Here is a 23,841-nt window from a genome sequence, read left to right as displayed (position 1 = left end):
ATTGTAAAAGACTTTTACTTGTGTACCCAAGGTCACACAACTAATAAAAAATCAGGATTGTACTAGGAGATCATTACTTAGTGGTAGTAGGCATTCTATATAGTAATATTCTATTTAAAAATTTTAGGACTGTTTATGACCTGTTCTAAATGGGCCCAGGCTCTTGTGCTTATTAGTTTTTATTTCTGCTTTTACAATGTATATTTTATTTATTTTTTCCCACTCTCATACTTTTATGCGATTAGATCTTAATTTACACTGTAGTGAGGAGCTTCCCTCTTGCAAACAATCCCCTTATGGGTGAAAATACCGTATTGGTGAGCTTAATGGAATTGTAACATGAATTGGATATAGAATGAAAGAAGTCCCAAATCGTCTTATATCCATTATTCAACTTTAATGTTAGAAATATTTTGAGCACTTACCTTTTTTGTGTGTTTTGTTTCCACTTCCTAGTCCTAGTTTGAGATGATTAAACTTGTCAGATAAATAATACGTAATTGTATTTAATACACTATTTTATTCAGTGGTATGTGTCCCTTGGACATTTTTAAAATTTTGCAGATTTAGAAGTGTTTTTAAGTAATGCTGTAGTTGTAATGATTTGATGTTTGAAAAAATGTGATCTTAGCAAACTAGTATTTAATATAGACTAATTAAAATGGAAATTTTTCATAATCAAATATTTCTTATTATTAAATTCTCAAGCCCAGCTAGATACTCTTACTGAATATGCAGGTAGTATTTTTCCTTGTGTTGTACAAAATTTGCTGTTGTTTGAAGGTTTTAGTTTTTTGTTTTTTGTTTTTTTTTAAGTTCCAGCTGATAGTGCTGAATTGATTTCTTCCAAAGGAACTATTGAGTTAGTTATTGATAAATCTTTCAAATGCTATGTGCAGTAAAAATAGCTATGTATTTGCATTGATTTCTAATTGTTCCATTCTTGAAAGCCAGGTTTTTCCATTTAGAAGTACTGTGTTGAGAGTAAGAAATCAATCTTTTATAATGTCTTTTTGTAGGATTATTTATTTGCTTCATGGTCAAAGATCATTTATTTAAATTACATGTTCAAGCAAAGACTTTTTTTCAACCATTATATAAAAAGAATGGGTAGTGGATGTGGGGGAAATGGCTTCCTACTCAGTTGGCAGTGAGAGTGTTCATTCCACAGTGCCTTCTTTTTCCTTGATGCTGGGGATATGGTGGCAAACAAAGTTGTTACTTTCAGGGAGCTTATATTCTAGGCAAGAGGAACAGTCAGTAAAGAAATAATAAGTAAACAAATGAAATTCACATAGTGTTATGGAGAAACCTTTTGCTGGTTTTTGCATGTAAAGGAGCCAGCCAAGTAACAATCTAAAGGAAGAGTTTAGTCAGCAAAGGGACCAGCATACACAAAGGCCCTGAAATGAGAACTCTTGGCATTTTTGTAGTCCAGGAAGATCACCATCGTTAAATCATGGTGGTAATGGAAAGAAAGGTAGGAAATGATTGAAGGGGTTGGCAAAACTAGATTGTGCAGGGTAAGAATTAGTTGATAGCCTTTAGAGGTTTTAAATAGGTGGGGGTCATATGATATTGTTTGTATTTTTAAGTGATTTTGGCTGCTATGAAAAGAACACACTGTAGAGGGCCAGAGTGAAAGAAAGGAATCTACAACATTGCAGTGTTATAGGTAACATTGCTTTAGTTGTCTGACTAAGGGTATATTTTGGAGGTACAGCCAGTAGGATTTGCTGTTGAATTAAATATGATGGGTGAGGGAAAAAGGAAGACAGAGGACCCCATTGCTTAAACAGCAGTGGTGTACTATTAAGTGAAATAGGAAAGATAGGAGTAGATATAGGGGAGGAAAATCAAGATTTTTTTTCAGATGTATTAGGTTTGAGACTATATCATATTTGAGATACTGTAGACTATCATGTAGCATTTTTGTACATGAAAAATACACCCTTTTAAATGGTCAGAAACCACAGCAAATCTAAGAAGTTTGCTTATTAGAATTTTGCCATTACATCACTCTTTCATTGTTTACTCTTTTTCTTTTCCAGGCTGAGTTCTCTAATTGCACCTAAAATTTTTTTAGTCATACTTAATATGCCTGTATTTCCACTTGTCATCATCTTTAAAGGCATCATAATTATTCTGAATTTCACAATACAATAAACTTGATTATTCTGACACTGATAGTTTATCTATGGTTCTCCCCAACCTTTGTTTTTATCAATACCCTCTGCCCTCTCTTGAGGTAATTTCATTGCTTTTTAGTAACTAAGATTGTTCAGTCTTGCTAATTGCTAGTGTTTCTGGAAAGATTTGATAGAGGAAGTTGAAATAGATGGGTAGAGTTTGTATTATCTGTGAATTTCAGCCATCTATTTTATCCTTGTCTCTCATTGATATAGATTGAATTTGAGAGTAGGTGAGAGCAGATTTAATTTTTTTTTTCGTATTCCTTTAGCCTCTTATAGAAAAATCCTGTGCACTTATAAAAATTTAATCTTAAGGAAATGAAAAAATAAACTGTACTCAGATAATTGTGAGTGTTCTTTGAGTAATGCTTTTTATGAAACACAATCTCAATATATAATTTTAAAGCTTTCATGATATTTCATTAATTATAGAAATTTTTTGAATTATATATCGAGATTTTAAATTGTGTGTTCAGATTTTTATCTTGAAATTCTGTTTGTGAGTTCACATAGTTAAACACTAATGTAATATGAACATAATTAAGCTTTGTTTTTTCAGTAGTGGAAAATTTTAGTATTAATTTCTCTAACAGTAATCAGATTTCTACAGTTTATAGTCAGAGAATTTAAAATTGAGCAAATTAAGTAGATACGGATTTTTTGTTTTATAGCATTTCTTAGATATTCTTAGAAGAGCTTATGTTAATACTCTGCCGCTTAAGCCATGTAAAGGACAGTGAGTACCACCTACTTAACATGCCTTTAAAATTGCTATTTCAAAAACAACTCACCATAGATGTTATTTAGGTTAAGACACTTAAGAGGTACAGCAAGACCTGAAATAATGTCGTTTCGTTCAACATTGTTGTAATGTTGATGATATTCTGTAGGGACTTAACTCTTGTTTATCTCAATTAGCCTGTGGTAAAATTGATTTCATTATACATCATTTTGCCCAAAGTCATAGAGCCTATCAATGACATTAAGTGAAGATTTACAGTAATTTTGTTTTCAAATGTGTATAAATACAAATTTAAGTGTAAACATGCTATAGCAAACTGTCATTTATTCTTGGGCACATTGCTTTATGCAGTGATGAGGAAAAGCAAAAATTGCTCCATGGAAACATCACATGTGTAAAAATGTATAGAGCATTGGAAGTCGAAATGACTATAGTAAGAGAGTATGCAATCTAAAACATTTCATCATGACTCACCTAACGTGAGAGCTATATAAAATACTTTTATACTTTCCTTTTAAAAAAATTGCATGTCCATTAATGAAATACATCAGGTTTTATTCTGGACTCCTGATCTTTGCAGCTTAATTTCTTATACTTTCTATATTTTTTCATAATTTTAATTGATGTTTAGAATAATATTCAAGATAAGGAATCCTTCAGTGACATTTAGAAATGCAATCTAAACTTTTAGCCAGAATCATTGGAAATAAAAGTTTCAGTTAATCTTTAATTCTACATTCATTTGAAAATGGTTAGATAGGGTTTTTCTCTAGTGATGATTTTTTTTTATCTGGCCAGTAATCCAGTATGAAAGATGAATATTGAACTAAATATTGAACTGATTACAGATTTTTTTTCCCTAAAGCAGGATCCATTTAATAGAGAAATGCAAACATTTTTCCTTTAAAGTTCTGAATTCTAGGTTTGAAGAGCTATTTGGTTTTATGTTATGTATTAAATCTCACCTATTATAAATAACAGATTCCTTGTTTTTAAACTTAGCCTTTTATTCTTATGTAAAAGTTCTGAAAGTATTCTGTAAACTTGCCTAGATCAAAATATTTATTTGAAGATATTTATTAAAATAAATAGATATCCTTCAAAGGCTAACTCTTTTTCAACTTTGTCGAGCTCAAACCTGAGTTGCTGTCTTCCACCAGAACTGCTACTTGAAACTTAGGCATTTCTAAGAAATCTCTGAGGTGCATTTGATGCAAGATAGGTAAAGTTATTTGATCATGCTTTGGTAATGCCTTGTTGAGAAGACAGGATATTGGGAAATTTTTTAAGAGTTAAAATTATATACATTAAATTCCTGAAAGTGTTTTTCTTTTAAACGATAGGTTACAAACAAACCTCTTTAAGTAGTGGTTCTTGATTTTTTTTTAACTTGAAATAAAATGATACTACTTTACCTACCCGTCACTACTCTGGATTTTAATTGCCACACAACAGACCTATTAAAACTATCTGTTATTAGTACAATTTCCTCTTGTAATTATTGAAAATTGTACCAATTCTGTAAAATATGCTTAAGGATGGGCTCTTCGACATTAGTTTCAAGGAGAAATATTTATCATTATCAAATAGTGCTTTAAAAATAAGCAAATATAGTTTTATCAAATGCAGTTTATTTGATCTTTAGTGAGAATGGATTGCAAGGACTGATATACATATTAGAAATATGCTGTTGGGCAAAAGAAGAGCTGTATTTTAAATAGCTCTTTTTTATAGCTATAAACAAGTTATATATAAATGATGGTGGTACTAAAGCACCGAAAATAAAACTTGTGATAAATGCCATTCTTGGTTCTCTGTCCTAAAATGTAACTGAATGATAATAAAGTGCTATTCATCTGCAGGTGCATTGCTTCTACTTAGTTAAAAGATGGTTGAAAAGACAGGAATTAGTAGCATGTTGTATTAGCCTTTTGTAGTGTATTTTGTCCTAAGCATCTTAATTTCCCTGTTTTGAATGCTAAGTAGCAAGGGTCTTGGTTTAGAACTAATACCCATCATGCATGTAAACGGTATGAAAGAGCTGCTTAGTAAGTTAACACAAAGTGTTCTTGTGTCAGTCCTTGTGGAAATAGATACAATACAAACATTACAGCTGAACTCACGGCAAACTCCATTAAGTAAAAACCTGGCCTCATTGTTCAGGAAAAAGTTTGAATAGAATGCAAGCTCATTTTGTTGAATGTAATGTCAGGCTTTTAGGGGCTGTATTGAAGGATAAGGTTTTGTTAAGCTGAGACCAATTCATTAAGTTTTATTGCCTGGTGAGAAGCAGTAATACTTTATTGTAAGACTTCATCAAATATTCATGGTTAAAGAGAAGTAGTAAATGTATTCAATCAAGTGGTCTTTTGGGTTTTGAAAAGGATTATGAAGTCTGCTCAGCTGATAGTTTTAACATTCATTGAGGTGGTTTAACAAGGGTAATTTTAATCTCTGAGTTTAATTTTGTTGTCCAGGCTTGTCTCTTTTTACTGTCACATATCTAAGTCTATAAAATTGTCACATTGTAGGGATGAATGGATAATACATCTATTCATATATTTATGTATTTCCGAAATGGGTATATATTTTTTAAATTATTATCTTAATTTCGAGTTTGTTGTATGTGAGGGAGTTATGACCTATCTACCTGTTCATTGTGAGGTTGCTATTTCTTTGGTCAGACTCTAGTCTCACCTCACTACTGTTGGTGATTTTTTCATGTCTTGGATAATATGGTCACATACCAAATAAACATTAAGCAGCCTTTTGTTTTGGCCAGTTCAGATTGTTCTGAAGGAACATAGTCAGCATTTTCTGTATGATGTTAGAAATTTCAGTAGCATTGCTCTTATTCTTGCATGTGATTTCAGGCTGCTGCCTCTTTTATTTCTATATTATGCTTATGCTCATTTCAGATTTGTGTGGCAGTATCTTGTGTACATGAAACTCATCCTTTCCCCGTTCACTACATGTTTACTTTAATTTAACTGTGAACTGAAGTTTTGTGATTTTGTGGGTTTTGTCTATTTCAAAGAAATTAAATATATTTAGCTAAAAGTCAAATTTGTTACTAATTTTTTCTCACGTCCTTTAACTTCCATTCCTTAGGCAGATGATGTCGAGGGCAAAATTAGACAAATCATTCCACCTGGATTTTGCACAAACACAAATGATTTTCTTTCTTTGCTGGAAAAAGAAGTTGATTTCAAGCCATTTGGAACATTACTCCATACATACTCTGTTCTAAGTCCAACAGGAGGAGAAAATTTTACCTTTCAGATTTACAAGGTAAAAATAAATCTAAATAGTTCTTGGGTAAAAATACTCCATATACCTGAAAGCTGTGTACTATTTTGTTATTTTCAGTGATTTATTCTAACTTCAGGACACATATTTTTGTCAGCATTAAAAACAAAGAACCATTTTGTATGTGTATCTGTGTATACACATCTTAATCTGAGACTTCTAAACGTTTTCCCACAGGATTGTTTTGTGTTCTGCACTTTCACTTACTTTTGTGATGAGTTTCACCTGACTTTTCCTGGCTTTTTCCCTAGGCTGACATGACATGTAGAGGCTTTCGAGAATATCATGAAAGGCTTCAGACCTTTTTGATGTGGTTTATTGAAACTGCTAGCTTTATTGACGTGGATGATGAAAGATGGCACTACTTTCTAGTGTAAGTACAGTTCTAAAGCAACAGTAGACCTTATTACCTCCACAAAGCCAGCATTTTAATTGTGGCAGCCCAATTATTGGGACAGTATAATGATATTTTTTTCAGGAAAGAAAACTATTGTTTATGAGGCTTGAGTTTTCCTTCATTATGCTTTGGGAGACCTTGAGAATAGAGCCGAATTAAATGCTGTTGTCCGTTAGGGCCCTGAATGTAGGCTTAAACAGTAAAATGAGCTTTGCCTGTGTTTTCTTTTACTTGCAACCTATTCATCTTTATAATAGGCAAGTGCACTGAAGTGATGTAAAGAGGTCTGATTTATCCAAGTTGCTGCACACCAATTAAGTGAATTGTACATTCAGAACATAGCAGGTGTACCCATTGGGCCCTCACAGAGTAGCTTGCTGACACTGAAAATTCAGTCGGAGAATGGAAAAGAAAATGGACACTGCATGGGAGCGCGACTGTAATTGACCTGCTTGGCTTTCTGTTTTATCTGCAGATTTGAGAAGTATAATAAGGATGGAGCTACGCTCTTTGCGACCGTAGGCTACATGACAGTCTATAATTACTATGTGTACCCAGACAAAACCCGGCCACGTGTAAGGTAATTGGCAGTATAACACGTGCCTTGTCTTTTATTTCAGAAGAAGGAACTGCTGAAGTTTCCAATACTTGTTATAATAGTGTTGATTTGTTTAAAAAATCACCATTATTCATGGGCTATGTACTGATTTATTTCATTGTTTCCATAGAAACTGAGGAAGATTAAGCCAGTTTTGAGCATCTCGATAATTTTGGGATTTCTTGATGGTTGATTGAAAAAATGTCACAGACTTTAAAATGTTCATAACACTTTAGTGATTTGCAATTTTTAAACTGTTCATGTTGTGGTATTTTAATTTTAAAATCATTTTTTTTATTGTAGTCAGATGCTGATATTGACTCCATTTCAAGGTCAAGGCCATGGTGCTCAACTTCTTGAAACTGTTCATAGATACTACATTGCATCTCCTTCTGTTCTTGATATTACAGGTATGTAAATTTTGATTTGTTACCGAAAGAGCCTTTTGAAAAAATATTTACTAATTGATTTTGTTTTTTGTCGGAGGTAACTTCTATTTTAAATAGCAGCATCATTCTGGGATCTTTCTGGAACTGTCTAAAGATGGCTTAAGGCTACATTTTAAATCATAAGTTTTTGTGGGATTGGATTGCATCTCTAAATATGAAGTGCTTATTAATTGGACAAATTGGAGATTATGACTTGAATGTATAATGGGAACTCTTGGTCAGACATGAATATGTTGCAAGTATGGTATGATTTATTCAATTTATTTAGTAAACACTTGCGTTGCTTAGAGACCATGCTCTAATTTTCATGTAGGGGCAGAATATTTTAAACCCTGCTGAGGAAAAAAAGCCAAGGTAAGTAGTTCCTGAGTAGAAAACACATTTCTTAAAGCATGTGTTTTATATTCCTAAAATGTGTGCCTTTATGATGACAGTAGCTTATAAGGCGAAATGTAGGCTTATTTGATTTGAAAACATTTTTCAGTATGAATTAGCCACAGAAGTGGTATTATGAGGATGCTTAGAAGAAAGAAAGAGATTCTACTCTTTAAATAGAGTAGTCATCATTAGATGAAGTTACAGATGATGGTATGTAAATGTGTGAACTACCAAAGAACCAAATTGGCCCAAGGAACATTTATGTTGTCAGTATTTTCTTTCCCCTGAGTAACACTGTTTCAAATTTATTGCTCATGAAGTTGCTAATTAAACTGAAAGTCACCTTATTTTTTCTAAGAAAACTACTATACCAGATATTTACATACAGATTAGGTACTCAGTTTTATTCTGTGTTTTTAAAACTGTAATATTTGACCCACACAAAAATGTTAGCTTTTTAAAAAAATACTATTTTGGAATTTTATATTATCAATTTGCTTAAAGATATCAAAAAATATTCTAGATGTGAGAATAAAGAATATAAATAGGCTAGAAGGCAGATGATTAGTTTTTTTCTTTTTCATGTAATATAGTGGTTTTGCTTGTCCAGGCTAAATAAAATTAAAGTCATGCCAAAACATTTTGAATTGATCCTGTAGATTAATAAATTAGAGGAAAAGCATGTTGTTTTTAAAAGAGAATTCCATGTTTATAGAGTTGAATTATCTTTCCATCTGACTTTCCTGCTACTGTGAAATGGTTTAGAAGTTTGGGAGATGAAAGAGTCATTACTAAAGTTAGTTTACATCAAGTTATAAATTATTTGTAACACCTTCACTAGCTTAGTGACTTGTAAAATTATAGAAGCATAATACAAATAACATTTCTTTTAGCTAAGCTGAAAATCATTTAGCATCTGTTTACTTATAGAGCTTGGACTTGGTGCTACATGAAGGGACTTTTTTTTTGTTTTTTTGGTAATTTTAATCTGGAGACTTAGAGTTCACATAAGTAGTCTTTGTCTTCTCTAGTGGGTAATGTGCTAGCAGGGGTTGTTTCTGTGAAGCCTCTTAACCACTTTCTTCTGTGTCTGTTCAACCAATAAAGTCCTTGATACTTAGCACCAATTAGCAGATAAAGAATTTTATTTCTTGAATCTCAGTGAAGAGTCATCAATAATGGTAGCCTTTATTCATTGCAAACTGAAGTCTCTAAAGGGAAAAGGCTAAACATGCTAAAGGACTTCTGAATTTGAAAACTGGGGCATCAGCTTTTATTTTTATCGTTAACATTTCTCAGCATTATAAATTACTAAAAATGCCTTATCAGCTCTTCTCAATAAGATATTTCTTGTAGATTTTCATACTCATTTCTTTCTTTTTTTTTTTTTAATGGAATTTTTGGCTCTTTAGTTATTTTAGTTGCCTGTTTCTCCATTATTTTGTATACTTTTCTTAACTTTATGGCTCTTTGCAATTCAGGGTATTCTTTTTATTGAGATATCCTTTTGGTTACTTGTCATAGAGCCAGATATAATAATAATTAAAACCATTGATGGCCTGTTACAGCATAGATAGGTGTTTGTGTGGTGTAATTGCCACCCATATTTTCCTTTTTTTAGCACTTTTAAAGTAAAATACTGGAAGACTATTTTTTATATCATATACCATCTTCCTTTTGAGGATGTCAGTTAAGATAAATAACACTTGCCTACATCTCAGTTGTGTGACTTTATAAATAGAATCAACAGTTTGTTTCTTCCAGAATTATGAAGAGAGTTGAATTTGGCAGTAGAAATGTTTCCATATCTCTTGGGTACATACCTAGGAGTAGAAATTGTAGAAAACCTGTGACTGTATTTAACCTTTTGAGGAACCACTACACTATTTTTCCAAAGTGTCTATACTATTTTAAATTTCTATCAGTAGTGTAGAAGGTTTCAATTTCTTCTCACCATCATCAATACTTCTTGTTGTCTTTTTTATTATAGTCTCCTAGTGGACATTAAATGGTATTTCATTGTGATTTTGATTTGCATTTAACTGTGGCTAGTGATGTTAGTGTCTTTTCATATGCTTATTGTCCATTTATATATGTTCTTGAGAAATATCTCTTTAGATCCTTTACCCATTTTTAAAACTGACTTGTCTTTTTCTTGTTGAGTTTTAAAAGTTTTATATGAAAAGTCTAGGTACAAGTCTCTCCTATGCATGACTCACAAATATTTTCTCCCATTCTGTAGGTTGTCTTTTCCTTTTCTTAATAGTATCACTTGAAGAACAAAGGTTTTAAATTTTTATATAGCCTAGTTTATCAATTTTTTATTTTGTTGCTTATGCTTTTGGTTCTATTATTTAAGAAACCATTGCCTAACCAGAAATCACGGAGATTTATTTCTTTGTTTTCTTCTAAGAGTTCTGTAGTTTTAGCTCTTAAAATTTATGTCTGTGATCCATTTTGAGTTAGTTTTTGTGTATGGTGTGAGGAAATGGGGGCAAACTTCATTCTTTAACCTATGGCGATCCCTTTGTCCAGGTACCATTGGTTAAAAGACTGTTCTTTCCCTCACTGAATTGTCTAGGCACCCTTCTCAGAAATTAACTCACCTAAAGTATGGGTTTATTTTTAACTCAGTTCAATTGCATTGACCTACAATAGCTATCCTTATAGCAGTACCACATCGTCTTGATTACTGTAGCTTTGTAGTATTTTTTTGAAATCAGGAAATGTGAGTCTTGTAATTTTCATTCTTTTTTAAAGATTGTATTGGTTATTCATGGTTCCTTGCATACCCATATGAATTTTAGGATGAACTTGTTAATATTTGCAACCAAAAAAGTCAGCTAGGATTTTGATAGGGATTACATTGAATGCTTTGTGGATTATTGATATTGTAGTGATATTAAGTCTTCTGATCCATAAACTAGCTCAGACTTTAATATTCTTTGTTTCAAGCCCTCTACTGATAAAATGAAGGCTTAGAGAAAGGTGACTTGCCCAAAGGCCTACATCTATGAATGACAGAACTACATATTAAACTCATGTTCTCTGATTGTGCAATGTTTTCTACCCATCATGTTCCAATGTTTTCCTTGTCTGCTATGTAGTCTAATTGTAGGTATCATAGACAAACATAAAGGAAGATTTATGCTATTGAGATGTAAATGAAGAAAGTATTAAAATCATATTCTCTAAAAAAGATTTGCTTTTGTAAAAAATTTTTTTAATTATGTGAAATATAGTAGACTATAAAGGTTACTGTATTAAAGTAGGGGGATTATAAATTGAGCTTTGGGACCCTTAGCTATCAGAAAATACTGCATTTGGAATTGATTGTCCAAATTTGAATATCTTGTTTAAATAGCTAGTTTAACTGAAAGTAAAACTAAGATGCATATGGTGACAAAAAGTTTACATTTGAAACTTTTAATTTCACAAATAACACATATGTCTTTGCAAAAGGATTGTACTTATAATTTTATTTGGCAAAGATAATAGTACTATTATTTTGAATTGTAAGGAATAATTCTTTCACATTGTAACTTTTGTATATATAATTGTTTTAAGATTGTTTGCCTTGCTAGTTTAGCATGTATATTGAGATTGCAAACGGTCAAGAAATTGTGTTAGGAAAGGGAAATGTTATTCTTCTTTATTTCTTTAGCGGAAGATCCATCCAAAAGCTATGTGAAATTGAGAGACTTTGTGCTTGTGAAACTTTGTCAAGATTTGCCCTGTTTTTCCCGGGAAAAGTTAATGCAAGGATTCAGTGAAGATATGGCAATAGAAGCACAACAAAAATTCAAAATAAATAAGGTATTTTTATTCTGTAGGAGGAAACCATTTAAATTTTCAAGTTTTTATTTACTTATTTATTTAAGTGCATAACTTAAAACATTGCAAATACATTAAGAATACATGTGTGGGAGGTAGAAATTATTAAGAGCACAGACTTTCAAGCCAGACTGCCTGGGTTCAAATCTGGCTTTACCCCTTGCTCTGTGACTAAGGGCAATTTAGTTTACTTGCTTGGACTCAATTTCCTCATTAATAGAATTGGAAGATAATTGATTTAATGGCTGTAATAAGTGTAAAAGCAGAACAAAGATGGATAGTAGGGACTTATTTTTGCTTTTTTAAAAAATGTTTAAACTAGTAAAGTGGTTAATGCCCTTGGAGACACTGTTGGTGGGGAGAAGGGTTGGCATACAACGCTTAATTTTTCACTTTGTATACTTCTATATATTTATTTGAAATTTAAAGTAGCAAATAAGATAGATACAGAAAAAAGCATGAGAACTGAGAGGCGGGAGTTTATGTAAGCAAGTGAATCAGTATTTCATGAGAGACGTGTTTGATCTAAACCTTGAATGTGTTGGATTTAAGATTATGAAAGTATGTGGAATGAAGGTATTCCAATAATAAGCACTAGCATTTGATACTATTGACCTTTGGGTTCTAAGGCACTACAGTTCCTGGTTTTCCACTTATCACTGTGATCATCTTTTTGGAGATACTTTCACTGGCTTCTACTCTTCTTTATACTCCTCAAATAGAGTTCTTTCCCAGAGTTCTTTATTAAACCCTCATTTCTTCTATTTATTCTGCCTGGGAGAGCTCCTCTAAATCTGCTATCCAGATTTTCCCCCCAAACTCCAAAACTATACCAAAAGTTTCCTGATCACTGACCTTCAGCAAACAACATAATTTAAACTGAAACTTTGCATTTCCCCTTCATTAAAACACTATAGTGGCTCCCTGGCTTTAAGATACATTTTAGAAATGATTGATATCTCCAGACTATATTAAACCTTTATTTATTAATGAGAATTTATTTAGTTAGCTTTTAAAAGAGAATATATTTTTTAAATCATGCTATTTTTTTTCCATAAAGAAATGAAAGCTCCGTAGCCCATCCATAATCATGACCAGAGCCCACCTTTTTAACCTCGGCTATCTACTCTTTCCTACATATTCTGGCTTTACTGCACCTCTTGCCATTTCTCAGCTATGCTACATTTTTCTTTTTTTTTTTTATGTCCCTTTACCTCTGTGCTGCTGTTCCCTCTCCCTTTGCCACCCCTTTTTCCTATTCCTCCCTCTTTGCCTGGCCAGATAGTACTCCCTTTTTCCGGCTAAGCTCAGGTGTCCTTTCCATATAGTTCAAATACCATCTTCCGAGTCTACCTATACCTGGGCCCCTTCCTACGCCCCCAATAAATATATAAGTGAAACAACACAAACAAAAACTATGGGCTGCTCCTTTGGCTTTAGTGATACCAAAACTTCCTGATTCTCCTAATATTTCTTTGGCTGTCTTTCTCTGTCCACTCTTTAACTGTCAGTGTACTACAGGGTTCTGACCTCTTCCTTCTTTTCATTGTGTATGCTTTCCCAGGATGATCTTTACCAACCTTATGGTTTTAACTCTTGCTTATATACTGTACTGATATTGCTTACTCACCCTTAGACTAGAATTTTCTTTAGACTTCTATGTTCTGCTGCCTCCTAAATCTCTCTTAGGCTATGAAAACTCAGTGTCATTCCATACCCTCCTCCACAGCCAATCTTTTCTCTTTAATATTTCCAGAGTTCTTATTCCTTTAGTATTTATTTGTGCTATCTCAGTTCATGCCATCATCATTTTTTGCCATTTAATAGCTAAACTTTCTATTTGGTCTCCCTACCCTTCTTTTTGCTACCTTTTCTGTGTAGCTGAGAGAATGCTTTACTTAAAAACTCAAATTTGTGCACTTTGCTCACTCCCCCATTTCTGTCACCTCCTAGATAAAAAGCCCAGCTCTTTAACCCATTATGTAAGGCTCTGTGCTTTTGCTTCAACCTCACTCTGCTTCTACACCTCGCTTTTCATTTTGTGCACCAGCAATATCAGGCTGCTTCTCTTCTGCACATATGTATATGCATGCATGCAAGTACACACACGCACGCACACACTTTTCTCCCTTTCTTGAATGGTATGCTCTCTTTCCTTTAAGATTCAGTTCAGGATTTCCCCAGGAGTCCCCTATTATTTCTCCCATTTTTAGGTTATGCTAACATAATACACTATGCATATTTCATTAAATTAAACCTATCAGTCATTTGTGTTACTTACTAGACTGCTAGCTCCTTGAGGGCAGAGACAACCTTTTATTGCCTTTCATCTGGTACCTAGCACAATTTCTGAACCATGGTAGATATTCAGTATCTCTTGTATTCTTTTAGGAAAGTGTCACTATTTTGTAATTTGAAAATGTTCATATATTTCTTTTGTTTTTCTTATTAGCAACATGCTAGACGGGTTTATGAAATTCTTCGACTACTGGTAACTGACATGAGTGATGCTGAACAATACAGAAGCTACAGACTGGATATTAAAAGAAGACTAATTAGCCCGTATAAGGTAGGACTTTCAAGAGTCTTAAACATTTTATTTTTGTCACTGCTTAAAATAGAAAAGCCTAGCAAATGCCAGTGTCTGGGAGAGTCCAAATCATTTTGCTAAATTTACTTTTATAAAACTGAAAATATTCTTTCAGTTATAAGAATTCTCACTGTCATGATTTTCCAGTGTAAGCTATACATCTTTTTTCATTCACTTAAAAACTAATCCCAAGGATAGTCTACCCACGGTTATTTTTTCTTTAATTTGTTTGCAACTTTTAAAAATCTGAATGCCTATACTCTTTCCTAACAAATGATCTTGTTTTTTCTAAGTCTTTTATCTTCCCATTTGTCAGATATATTGTTTGCCTTTGTATTTTACTATAGCTGAACTTGCAACTTAGTATTATTTACCTTTTTTTTAACATTCTTTCTTCTTGCCCCGCTCCCCTTTTCTATCTTCCATATTTTCCTCTGACTCATATTTTACTTTTCCTCCTAGATTAGGTTTGGCCTTATCATCATTTGGTTATTATTAAGGTAGATATTGTCCATGCCAACCTGTGTTGAGTGAAGATTTGCTATGATACTTGTTGCTGGGCAGTAAGCTGATTAGGGAGCATATTTGTTAATTTATTAACAAATAATTATTGAGCACCTGACATGTGGTTGCTGCATTTATGTACACTATACCATTAAACCTACATATAACACTATCTGGGAACATAAATGATGACAAATCCAAAAATGTCTTAGTATTTAAGAAAAAAGTAAATAACTAATGAGTAATATATAAAGTACAGATAGTTCTGATTTTCCTACATTAATTCAAGTTTTATTTGTCATTGATCGTGCTTTACGAGCTAGTCTTTTGAACATTGATGGTATATTGGGTCACATCATTCTGTGTTGAATCCTATTCCCTGTTGAATCCCAGTTCTTTCCCTTTATAGCGTCTTGTTACTTTGCAGTACAAACATATTTTATAATTTGTCATTGTAATTCTGTTGAAATATATCACATTCTGAACATAATGTTTGTGTAGTTCTTCAGTATCATTTCATTAAGCAATTCAGTTCAGTGGGTTGATTTTCTGCTTTATGGACTCCCAATCTGCATATAACAAGTGATGATAAATTGTAATGGTCTCCCCCAAAATTGTCCAAAGTAGCATTTTATTCTTTGATGCTTGTCAATTCTGAAAAATCAGAAAATGAGTAGAAATGGTATTTTCCAAAAGTTTTGGTCTTTAAGTAATCATTTGTTAGCTAGAAATTTTCTTTATGATGAAATTTGGGCATATAGAACAGTATAATTAGATGTTATGACAACATTTAAGATACTAAAACTTTTTAGTACAGTAAGATAATTTAATTATGCATTTCAGATGTTGGTGACATTTTATATAGGCAGACTAACAAATGAGAGATGATGAATTCTGAGTATAAATAGTCACACAAAGTTATGCCACATAATGAGAATTTCTGCAGTTCATAAAAGCAAGTATTTTCTACTCTAAAGAATGATCTTGATTTTTTATATTAAGTATCTTCACCTGTTCAGCAAGTTCGCCTATTTGAATGACAACTGAAAACTGGTTATTAAACTCATTAGGTTCTTAACCAAAATGGGTATTACCATCTTGCAGTAAAGCTCATACACAAATTACAAATTCTTCAGATTGTTCAAGCCCTAATTATTATAGTATTGCACATTTTAATAAGTTATCCAATATTCTATCCCGTTGAGAAAACAAAGAAAACTTGAGGGTTTCCCTCCCCGACTTTGGTTTGATTGCCACAATTCTTGGGATAGGAAACCTACCACACAAACTTTGGGAAAACCTAGAAATGAATTAAATGTCCTGTAGGCATGGGAGGTGTGATAAGATTTCCCTGTTGAATGAATGCAGATGATTTTCTCCAATTTGTCATTCCAAACATATTCAGTACTTTGTTGGGTTATCACAGCATTCTCAAATGCAAAATTGTATTTAAGAATAAAGTAAAATTGCTAAATATTGAGTGTGGTTTAAAATTTTTTTAGGTCTTTAAAACATATGCCTAATGGGGAAAGTTCAGAGTGTAAAATTTACATTTTTAACATTTTATGAGAAGAAATTATAATTTTGATTTTCACTAAGTTATTACTGAGGTATGAAAATATTCATTGATAGCGAAGTCCACCAATTCTGTTCTACCTTTATTTGAGGGATCAAGTTTACATATCAGGTTAAACATACTCTCCTATTAAAAAATTATTTGGGTAGATATTAGAAGTACTTTTTCCTTACTTTAAAAGTTCTCTTAACATTGATAATTCATTTGTGTCAGTGCCAAAAAGAGATAAAAATAACATGTATTAACTAGAATCATTTTTTAAAAGCACAAAAAGAAACTACATCTCTAGTACAGAAGTAATTTTCATGCATCCAAGAAAAGATAAATTTGAATAATTCGGCTAAAAAAAATTGGCACATCTGCTTGGTTTTAGCATTAAACTTTTTGTATTGTTTCACAAGGATATTTAATTCATAATTGGTTTACAAACATAAAATTTAGAATCATTATTATAATACTGTTGGGTTTGGAATTAAGAAACTCAGTTTTGAGATCTAGGTTTACAAATTGTGTGACTGTCGGCTTCTATAAAAATGGAAATGCCCCCATAGTAAGGAACTGAGCAGAAAGAAATACAATATAGAGTGCATGTTTTTAAAGATGGCTTTTGAGAAGTCTTTGGAATTCACTGCCTCCACAGCATTTTTATTTTAAAATTTTTACGGAAGAACATTATCTCTCTGTACTTCACAAAAGAGACTGGTTCAACAGATGGGAATTAAGGAGCTCATAGAGGTGTTGGTATTTTTGAGGTTATGTTTGTAAGCCCTCTTGGAGCCCATAAAAACTAGGCAAGGAGAAAGATTATTTTTCTGGAAATGAATTCATATTCAAGACAAGTGTTAAGTAAATTGACATTAATACCATATTTAATTAATTTGCTGAATTAAAAATTATCAACAGCCCTAATCTATGGAGGACTTAAGTTTTTGTTTTTAGTGGGAGAAAATTATTGAAGCCTATAGAATGTCTGTTCCAATCTTAAGGAGTTTTCTGCTTTTCTGTGTTTCATTTGTAGAACTAATGTCTGTCACTTTGCTGGATAGAAGTGTTCCCAAAATTAGTTTTTGTTTTGTTTTACACATTATTTAAAAGATTACTTTGTAATATACATATTCAAAGTGGAATATACAAAGTTTAAGAAATATCAAAGGTTAATAAAGTAAATACCTCAAATTGTTTTGAAAATTGAACCATACCTTACATATTCATGAGGAACTTCTATACAGAGTTTTATATTTTTTCCATAAAAATTACATGTATTTTTTATTCCTAGGTACTTAGAGGTCTTAAATTCAATTCACAGATTTACTGCTATGCCAATAAAAATTACAAGAGATTAATTCTCTCATCTATCTGAAAAAAAAAAAAAGACAGTGAAGAAATTGAAGGTGGTAAGGGGAGAGATAACTTAGGGAAGTAAGCTCTTAGAGATTTAAAAGCATAATATTTTGAAGAAATATGTTACTGGCACATAATTCATTCTATAGGTTATTTGGTACAAAACCGTTAGTCTAGAAATGTTTAAGAATTTAATATGATAGTTCTCATTATGTATAAGAATTTATTAGGATTGAAGGCATCTTTAAGTAATGTAGATTATTTAATAAATGTTATGAATGGTTAGCACTTTAGAAAAATAGTTCATATTTCTGTTACATACCACAATAATTTTTCGATGCATTACCCTCCAGTTCCTGAACTGTTCCTTAAAAAGGAGTTAGATGTTCCTATATGATGCAGTCATGCCTCTTGGCAGAAAAAAATAACAAGTACAGCAGAAACAAAGCATTTATCATCCACATGATTGAAAAGTAAGGAATACACTGTCTTTCCTAACCTTAGGGGCAATAAATTTGAATTCTCATCAGTCTCCAGAACTAATATTTAAAGTGAGGTCAGTAAATCAACAACATTAACATAACCTAGGAACTTGTTAGAAATGCAGAATCTCACCCCACCCCAGACCTATTGAATCAGGATCTGCATTTTAACATGGTCCCACCTAAACCTGTGACCTGTGTGCACATTCAGGGTTGAGAATTGCTGCATTGTACATTAATGAAGTTAATTTTTTTTCTTTCTGATTATAGTAGTAGCAACCTCATTTATTCCACCAATTTAGACCTAGGATCAACCTAATTTTTTTGTAGTGTCAGCTCATTTTTAGTAAAGGCTTGTCTCCAGAATTTTTTGTTACCTAGTTTTAAGTGTGTGATTATAAATATTGCTTAATTTCGAGCTTTTTAAGTAGTAATCATGACACATTTGCCTAATATTCCAAAATTATTAAGTTCCCTATTAAGAGACATGTATTAGTTTTTAGGATGGATTTAATATATTGTTTTTTTTTTATTGTTTTTGTCTTTTGAAATGCAGTTAGATCCAGGGACTAAGAATACAGACTTCCAACCAGATCATTAGCATTTGAATCTTGGCTTTTCAGTTTACTACCTCTATGGCAGTTAACTCCTGTATCCCTTTTTTCCTTCATGTATCAATTGAAGAAAATTACAGTAACCTATCTTATAGAGTTACTAGGATTACATGAGTTAATATATGCAATTTCTGATCTCTATGTAAATTGAAGTCTTTATTATATGTTCTAATAAAAGAGGATCGATATAATCTAGATATCCAAAATATAAGAAAGTTTCCTCTATTGCAGTGTTTCATATCTTGCATTATTGCCATCCATCCAGGAATCTTGGAGTCATTCATCATTTTTTCTGCCCCACATCACCCAGTGTTTTCTTCCCTAAATCTGCCCTGTCCCCTCCATCTCTGCTGCTACTGCCTTGGTCTAGGTTTTCATCTCCTCTCACTTGATTTCTTTCAATAGCCACAAACTTGGTCCTCCACTCCCATCCTCAGCATTATTGACACCGTATTGTTCTGACACAGTGTCCTGCTTAAAAGTTGTTACCAGCTCCCTGTTAGAAACTCCTCAGCATGGTGGTTTCCTTCTCAGTAAAATAGGGAGGTTGTAACAATATATATCTGGGTATTAGAGACTCAGTAAATTCTTAAAGTGTGATAGTGTTTGGTTTATCTTCCTGAAAGTCTTCCAACAGTTTATGTTAAAATTGATATGTGGCCAATAAATACTGAGTAAGGGAATTTAGAAATGAAACAGTGGCAGAAAGACACTGGCTTGGAATTAAAATTAATATAACTAATGATTGAATAGTAAAATGAAGAATAGTAGTGCTTAATCATAGCTGTCTTCAGTTAATGTATTTTACTTATTAAAGAAATATTTGTCTATACTGGTGAGTTATTATGCTTTGGAGAGGGGGCTTTTAGTTACATATCTATATTTACCATCAATTGACACAAATTCCAGGTCTTCTGGTAACTCCTTTTAGAGGAATTGTAATTTGCGGTTAACATTATGTTTGGACTTACTTAAGAAGAAGACTGTATGTGACAAATTTGGCATATTCCTACTATTCTTATTTTTAACACTGGAAACTTAAAATTTTAAGAATTTAAAGAAACATATTAGCTTTCTTAGTTTAACCAATAATTGTGTTCGTGTCTTAGAAAAAGCAGAGAGATCTTGCTAAAATGAGAAAATGTCTCAGGCCAGAAGAACTGACAAACCAAATGAACCAAATAGAAATAAGCATGCAACATGAACAGCTGGAAGAAAGCTTTCAGGAACTTGTGGAAGATTACCGACGTGTTATTGAACGCCTCGCTCAAGAGTAAAGATTGTACTACTTTGTACAGGAAATTTGCAAATTTCTGTACATTGTGTTGTGAAAAATCTGATGATTAATTTTAAAATTTGTAACATTTTACTTACATTAAAAGTTATCTATCTTTAGTTGAATATTTTCTTTTGGAGAGATTGTATATTTTAAAATACTGTTTAGAGTCTATGAGCATATATGACATTAAAAAAAAGATATAGCTTCTGAAATACCACTGCAATTTCTTCTCTTCTTAAACAGTATATAATAAATGCTTAGTTGTGATATGTTAATGTGTGATGACATGATTCTTAAATATTGATGGTAAACTTTTTCAGTCTTGTTTAAAAAGTTTAGGTTTCAAGTTTTTATTATTCCTCCCACACTTTGCTTCTAAGATATTACATCTGGGACCTTTAAAACATTTCTATTAAGGCCTTCCTGGTAATCTTGTTTTTCCTATGTGATTTTTCTAACTAGGAAATATTCCTAGTATAGATTTCTTTTATTTTAGACAAACTATTAACTACTTGTTAGGGATAGAGTGGATAAGAGAGAACAATAGTAGTGTAAGATAATAAATCAGTTTATAAAAATCCAACTTAATACACTACTATTAACATACACCTTGTGTAAAATGGAAGTATATATATGTTGTAATTTCCTATAAGGTTACCAGAAAGTTAAAGTCTAACAAGAAAAAAATCAAAGTTATGATAAATTGCTTAATATAGTGTTATTTTATCTTTATTGTAGTAGAGTATAAATAAGTTATTTGATATGGAATCATTAAAAGCAAAAGCTTGGTGTTTATAATGTGTACCAGTAAGGAAGGTGGTATATGACACCAAAAATTAGATGTAAGTTGAACTTTACCTTTAAAACCTAATTTGTTCAATGCTTAAGGCAAAATCCCAAATGGAGGAGCACTATCTTGTCCGTAGGTCAGCTTTCCATTAGTAAAACCTGCCAACATGGGATAACAAACTGGTACCCTCTGGACACAAAATAGCTGCGGCCAGCAGCATACAGTGGCACTACACAATCTCAGAATGAAGATATTGTCAAAGTTCTCAGAAGCTTATATGTGGATAAAACTTACTGATTTCTGTGTGTATATATATAATTTGTTACAGATAGAACTAGTTCAGCTAAAATCCTTTCTGAAACTATATGAAAGCCATTTGTTTTCCATCTAAATTAGCTCCTTTTTAAACTTTTAATTGAAAATTTGCAGTTGATATCTAAAGATGAGCTCTGGGGTAAAGAAAAAAATCAGTACAATCTGAACAAATTATCTTTCAACATACTTTTGTAGAAACCATTAGAGCCAATGATACCAATTTCTTTACCTTTTTTTTTTTTTTTCTTTAAAGCAATGTTCTATGTTCAGTTCATGGATATAAAGATCTGGTTTAGCATTAATCTTTGGGACTTAGAAAGCTATACTTTAATTTGGAGTTAGAAGGGTAAAAGTCCGATTGTTCTGTACCTTGCCTAGGGCAATTAAATACCAGGATAGCTGTATAGGACGAGATGAAACCTAACATAGCCACCCTCTAGAGCAGTGGTCCCCAACCTTTTTGGCACCAGGGACTGGTGCTCCTATGACAATCTGATGCCTGATCATCTGAGGTGGAGCTAAGATAGTGATGCTAGCGCTAGTGGCTACAAGTAAAGATGAAGTTTTGCTCACTTGCCCACCTCTTATCTGTTGTATAGCTTGGTTCCTCACAAGCCATGGACTAGTACCGGTCCATGGCTGGGGGTTGGGAACTCTTGCAATAGAGAAAAGCTGATAGCAAAGCCTCCAACACCACATCAGAGAATAATTAGAACCATAGACTTTAGAATCAAATGATTTCATTCCTTAAATTCATTCTGAAGTTCTTTTTATTCAAATTTAAAAGCCAGTTTAATGGTTAAATACTGATTAAATAAGGTACCCATAATTCTTCCTTCTAAATGAAATTATTTTGCCATTGTATATTATCTTCGTATATGCATTGAACATAGTTTTTTAACAAATTTCTAGTTCCACAATGGTTCTCAGAGATGTCCAATGTTTCATGTTGATTCATCCATATTAAACCATTTATCTAGTTTTTTTTTATTATAAACATTCAAATGAATTGTCTTTGCATATATATGTTTTTGTCTCTTGTAAATCATTTCCTTAAGATAAATTCCTGGGAAATGAATTTTTCCAGAATTACTAACAAATATGAATGTGTATACTGGTTTTAACAATTTCAAAGTCATTGGATATTAAATGTTTTAATATAAAATCTCAAATTTATATCCCTTTTGCTTAATGGGAAGGCTATTCATGTTTTTGTGAAAATTTTCTCTGATAAGAATTATCTATTTGATTTTTTAAAATTTGTCTTTTGGAAATCTACACTGTCATTTTAGAAGTGGACAACAGATCCAGAGGTTCACTTGCTTAAGGCCACACCCATGAATTAGTGGTAAAGCCTGGACTACATACCCTAGGCTTCTGACGACTTCATTTCAACTTCATCTTCATCTCATCTTCCATCAAGTAGGCCAACCAAGTCTGAAGCATGTCAGCCACTAGGCTCTTCATAAGAGGGGCTTATTTTTAATTACCATCTAGAAAATACCTCACTTGCATGACATTTGCCCTAATCACCAGAGAAATACCCTATCTGCATTGTCTTTATAGTTTTAGAGGAGCAGGTATTAGAGAAAGGATGTTGGATTGTAATGACTGAAGTTAATGGTGCCTCACTTGAAGTATAGCTTGAAGTTCCTCATTTCCTCTCAACATTTTCTACTTTTAAATAAATATAACCTTTCTGCATTTCCGTATTCCTTTAAATCTTTAATATATACATTTGATTCTCTTTGTATTATGTGCTGTACTAGAATTATACAGCATTTAATTTACTCATTTGGGCAGAACTGTCTTTACATTTATAATAAGTATACACATAGTACAAAAATGCAAAAGGGCATACAGTGAAAAGTTCCTCACCCCAATCCTCCAGAAACAACCAGTTTCTATCTTACATATCTTTCAGAGATATGCATAAATGAGCATATATGTATATGTCTTTTATACATTTTATATACATATGGTAACACCCCACATATGTTGTTCCCTAACTTGCTTTTTAAACTTAATATCTTGGAGATTGCTGGAGCTATCTTATTTAATGGTTGCACACTATTCCATTGTATGGATATACCACAAGTTATGCTCCCAGTCTTCTATTATTTAGGTGGTTTCCGATATTTTTCATTATAAACAATGCTGTGCATGTGCTGTGTATACATGTGCAAATACAACTGACCCTTGACGCAGGTGTTAGGGGTACCGACCACCTGTAGTCAAAAATCTGTGTATAACTTAAGTCTGCCTTCTGCATATGCAGATTCCAACCACAGGTAAAATACAATTGACCTTGGAACTGCGTGGGTCCACTTAAGTGCAGATTTTTTAAAATCCACATATCAGTGGACCTGTGCAGTTCAATCCCATGTTTTTCAGAAGTCAATTGTATACCTATAGATTAAAGGCCAAGAAATCAGACTTTAGTCTGACTTA

At 32.4% G+C, this 23,841-nt stretch overlaps 2 protein-coding genes across 8 annotated transcripts in view; one reads left to right on the top strand and one right to left on the bottom strand.

Annotated features, from left to right (window-relative positions):
* HAT1 (histone acetyltransferase 1) overlaps window positions 1–23,094 on the top strand; it is a 45,291-nt gene extending 22,197 nt beyond the window's left edge. For 6 of the 7 annotated variants that reach the window (XM_016123862.2, XM_016123864.2, XM_016123865.2 and 3 more), the window contains 7 exons: window positions 6,046–6,225; window positions 6,495–6,616; window positions 7,116–7,220; window positions 7,542–7,648; window positions 11,730–11,881; window positions 14,352–14,468; window positions 20,116–22,399. In XM_016123862.2, coding sequence (XP_015979348.1) covers window positions 6,046–6,225; window positions 6,495–6,616; window positions 7,116–7,220; window positions 7,542–7,648; window positions 11,730–11,881; window positions 14,352–14,468; window positions 20,116–20,283 — 951 coding nt within the window. In that variant the 3' untranslated portion in view covers window positions 20,284–22,399. Of the gene's footprint in view, window positions 1–6,045; window positions 6,226–6,494; window positions 6,617–7,115; window positions 7,221–7,541; window positions 7,649–11,729; window positions 11,882–14,351; window positions 14,469–20,115 lie in introns of all 7 variants that reach the window. The other variant, XM_036237494.1, reaches the window with a different exon arrangement.
* Window positions 1–23,841, bottom strand: part of SLC25A12 (solute carrier family 25 member 12) — a 144,719-nt gene that overhangs the window by 111,898 nt on the left and 8,980 nt on the right. The window lies entirely within an intron of this gene.

The sequence above is a fragment of the Rousettus aegyptiacus genome, unplaced genomic scaffold, assembly GCF_014176215.1.
Source record: "Rousettus aegyptiacus isolate mRouAeg1 unplaced genomic scaffold, mRouAeg1.p scaffold_m13_p_2, whole genome shotgun sequence".
Taxonomy (NCBI): Eukaryota; Metazoa; Chordata; class Mammalia; order Chiroptera; family Pteropodidae; genus Rousettus; species Rousettus aegyptiacus.
The sequence above is the reverse complement of the archived record's forward strand: the minus strand, read 5'-3'. Positions and strand labels throughout refer to the sequence as shown.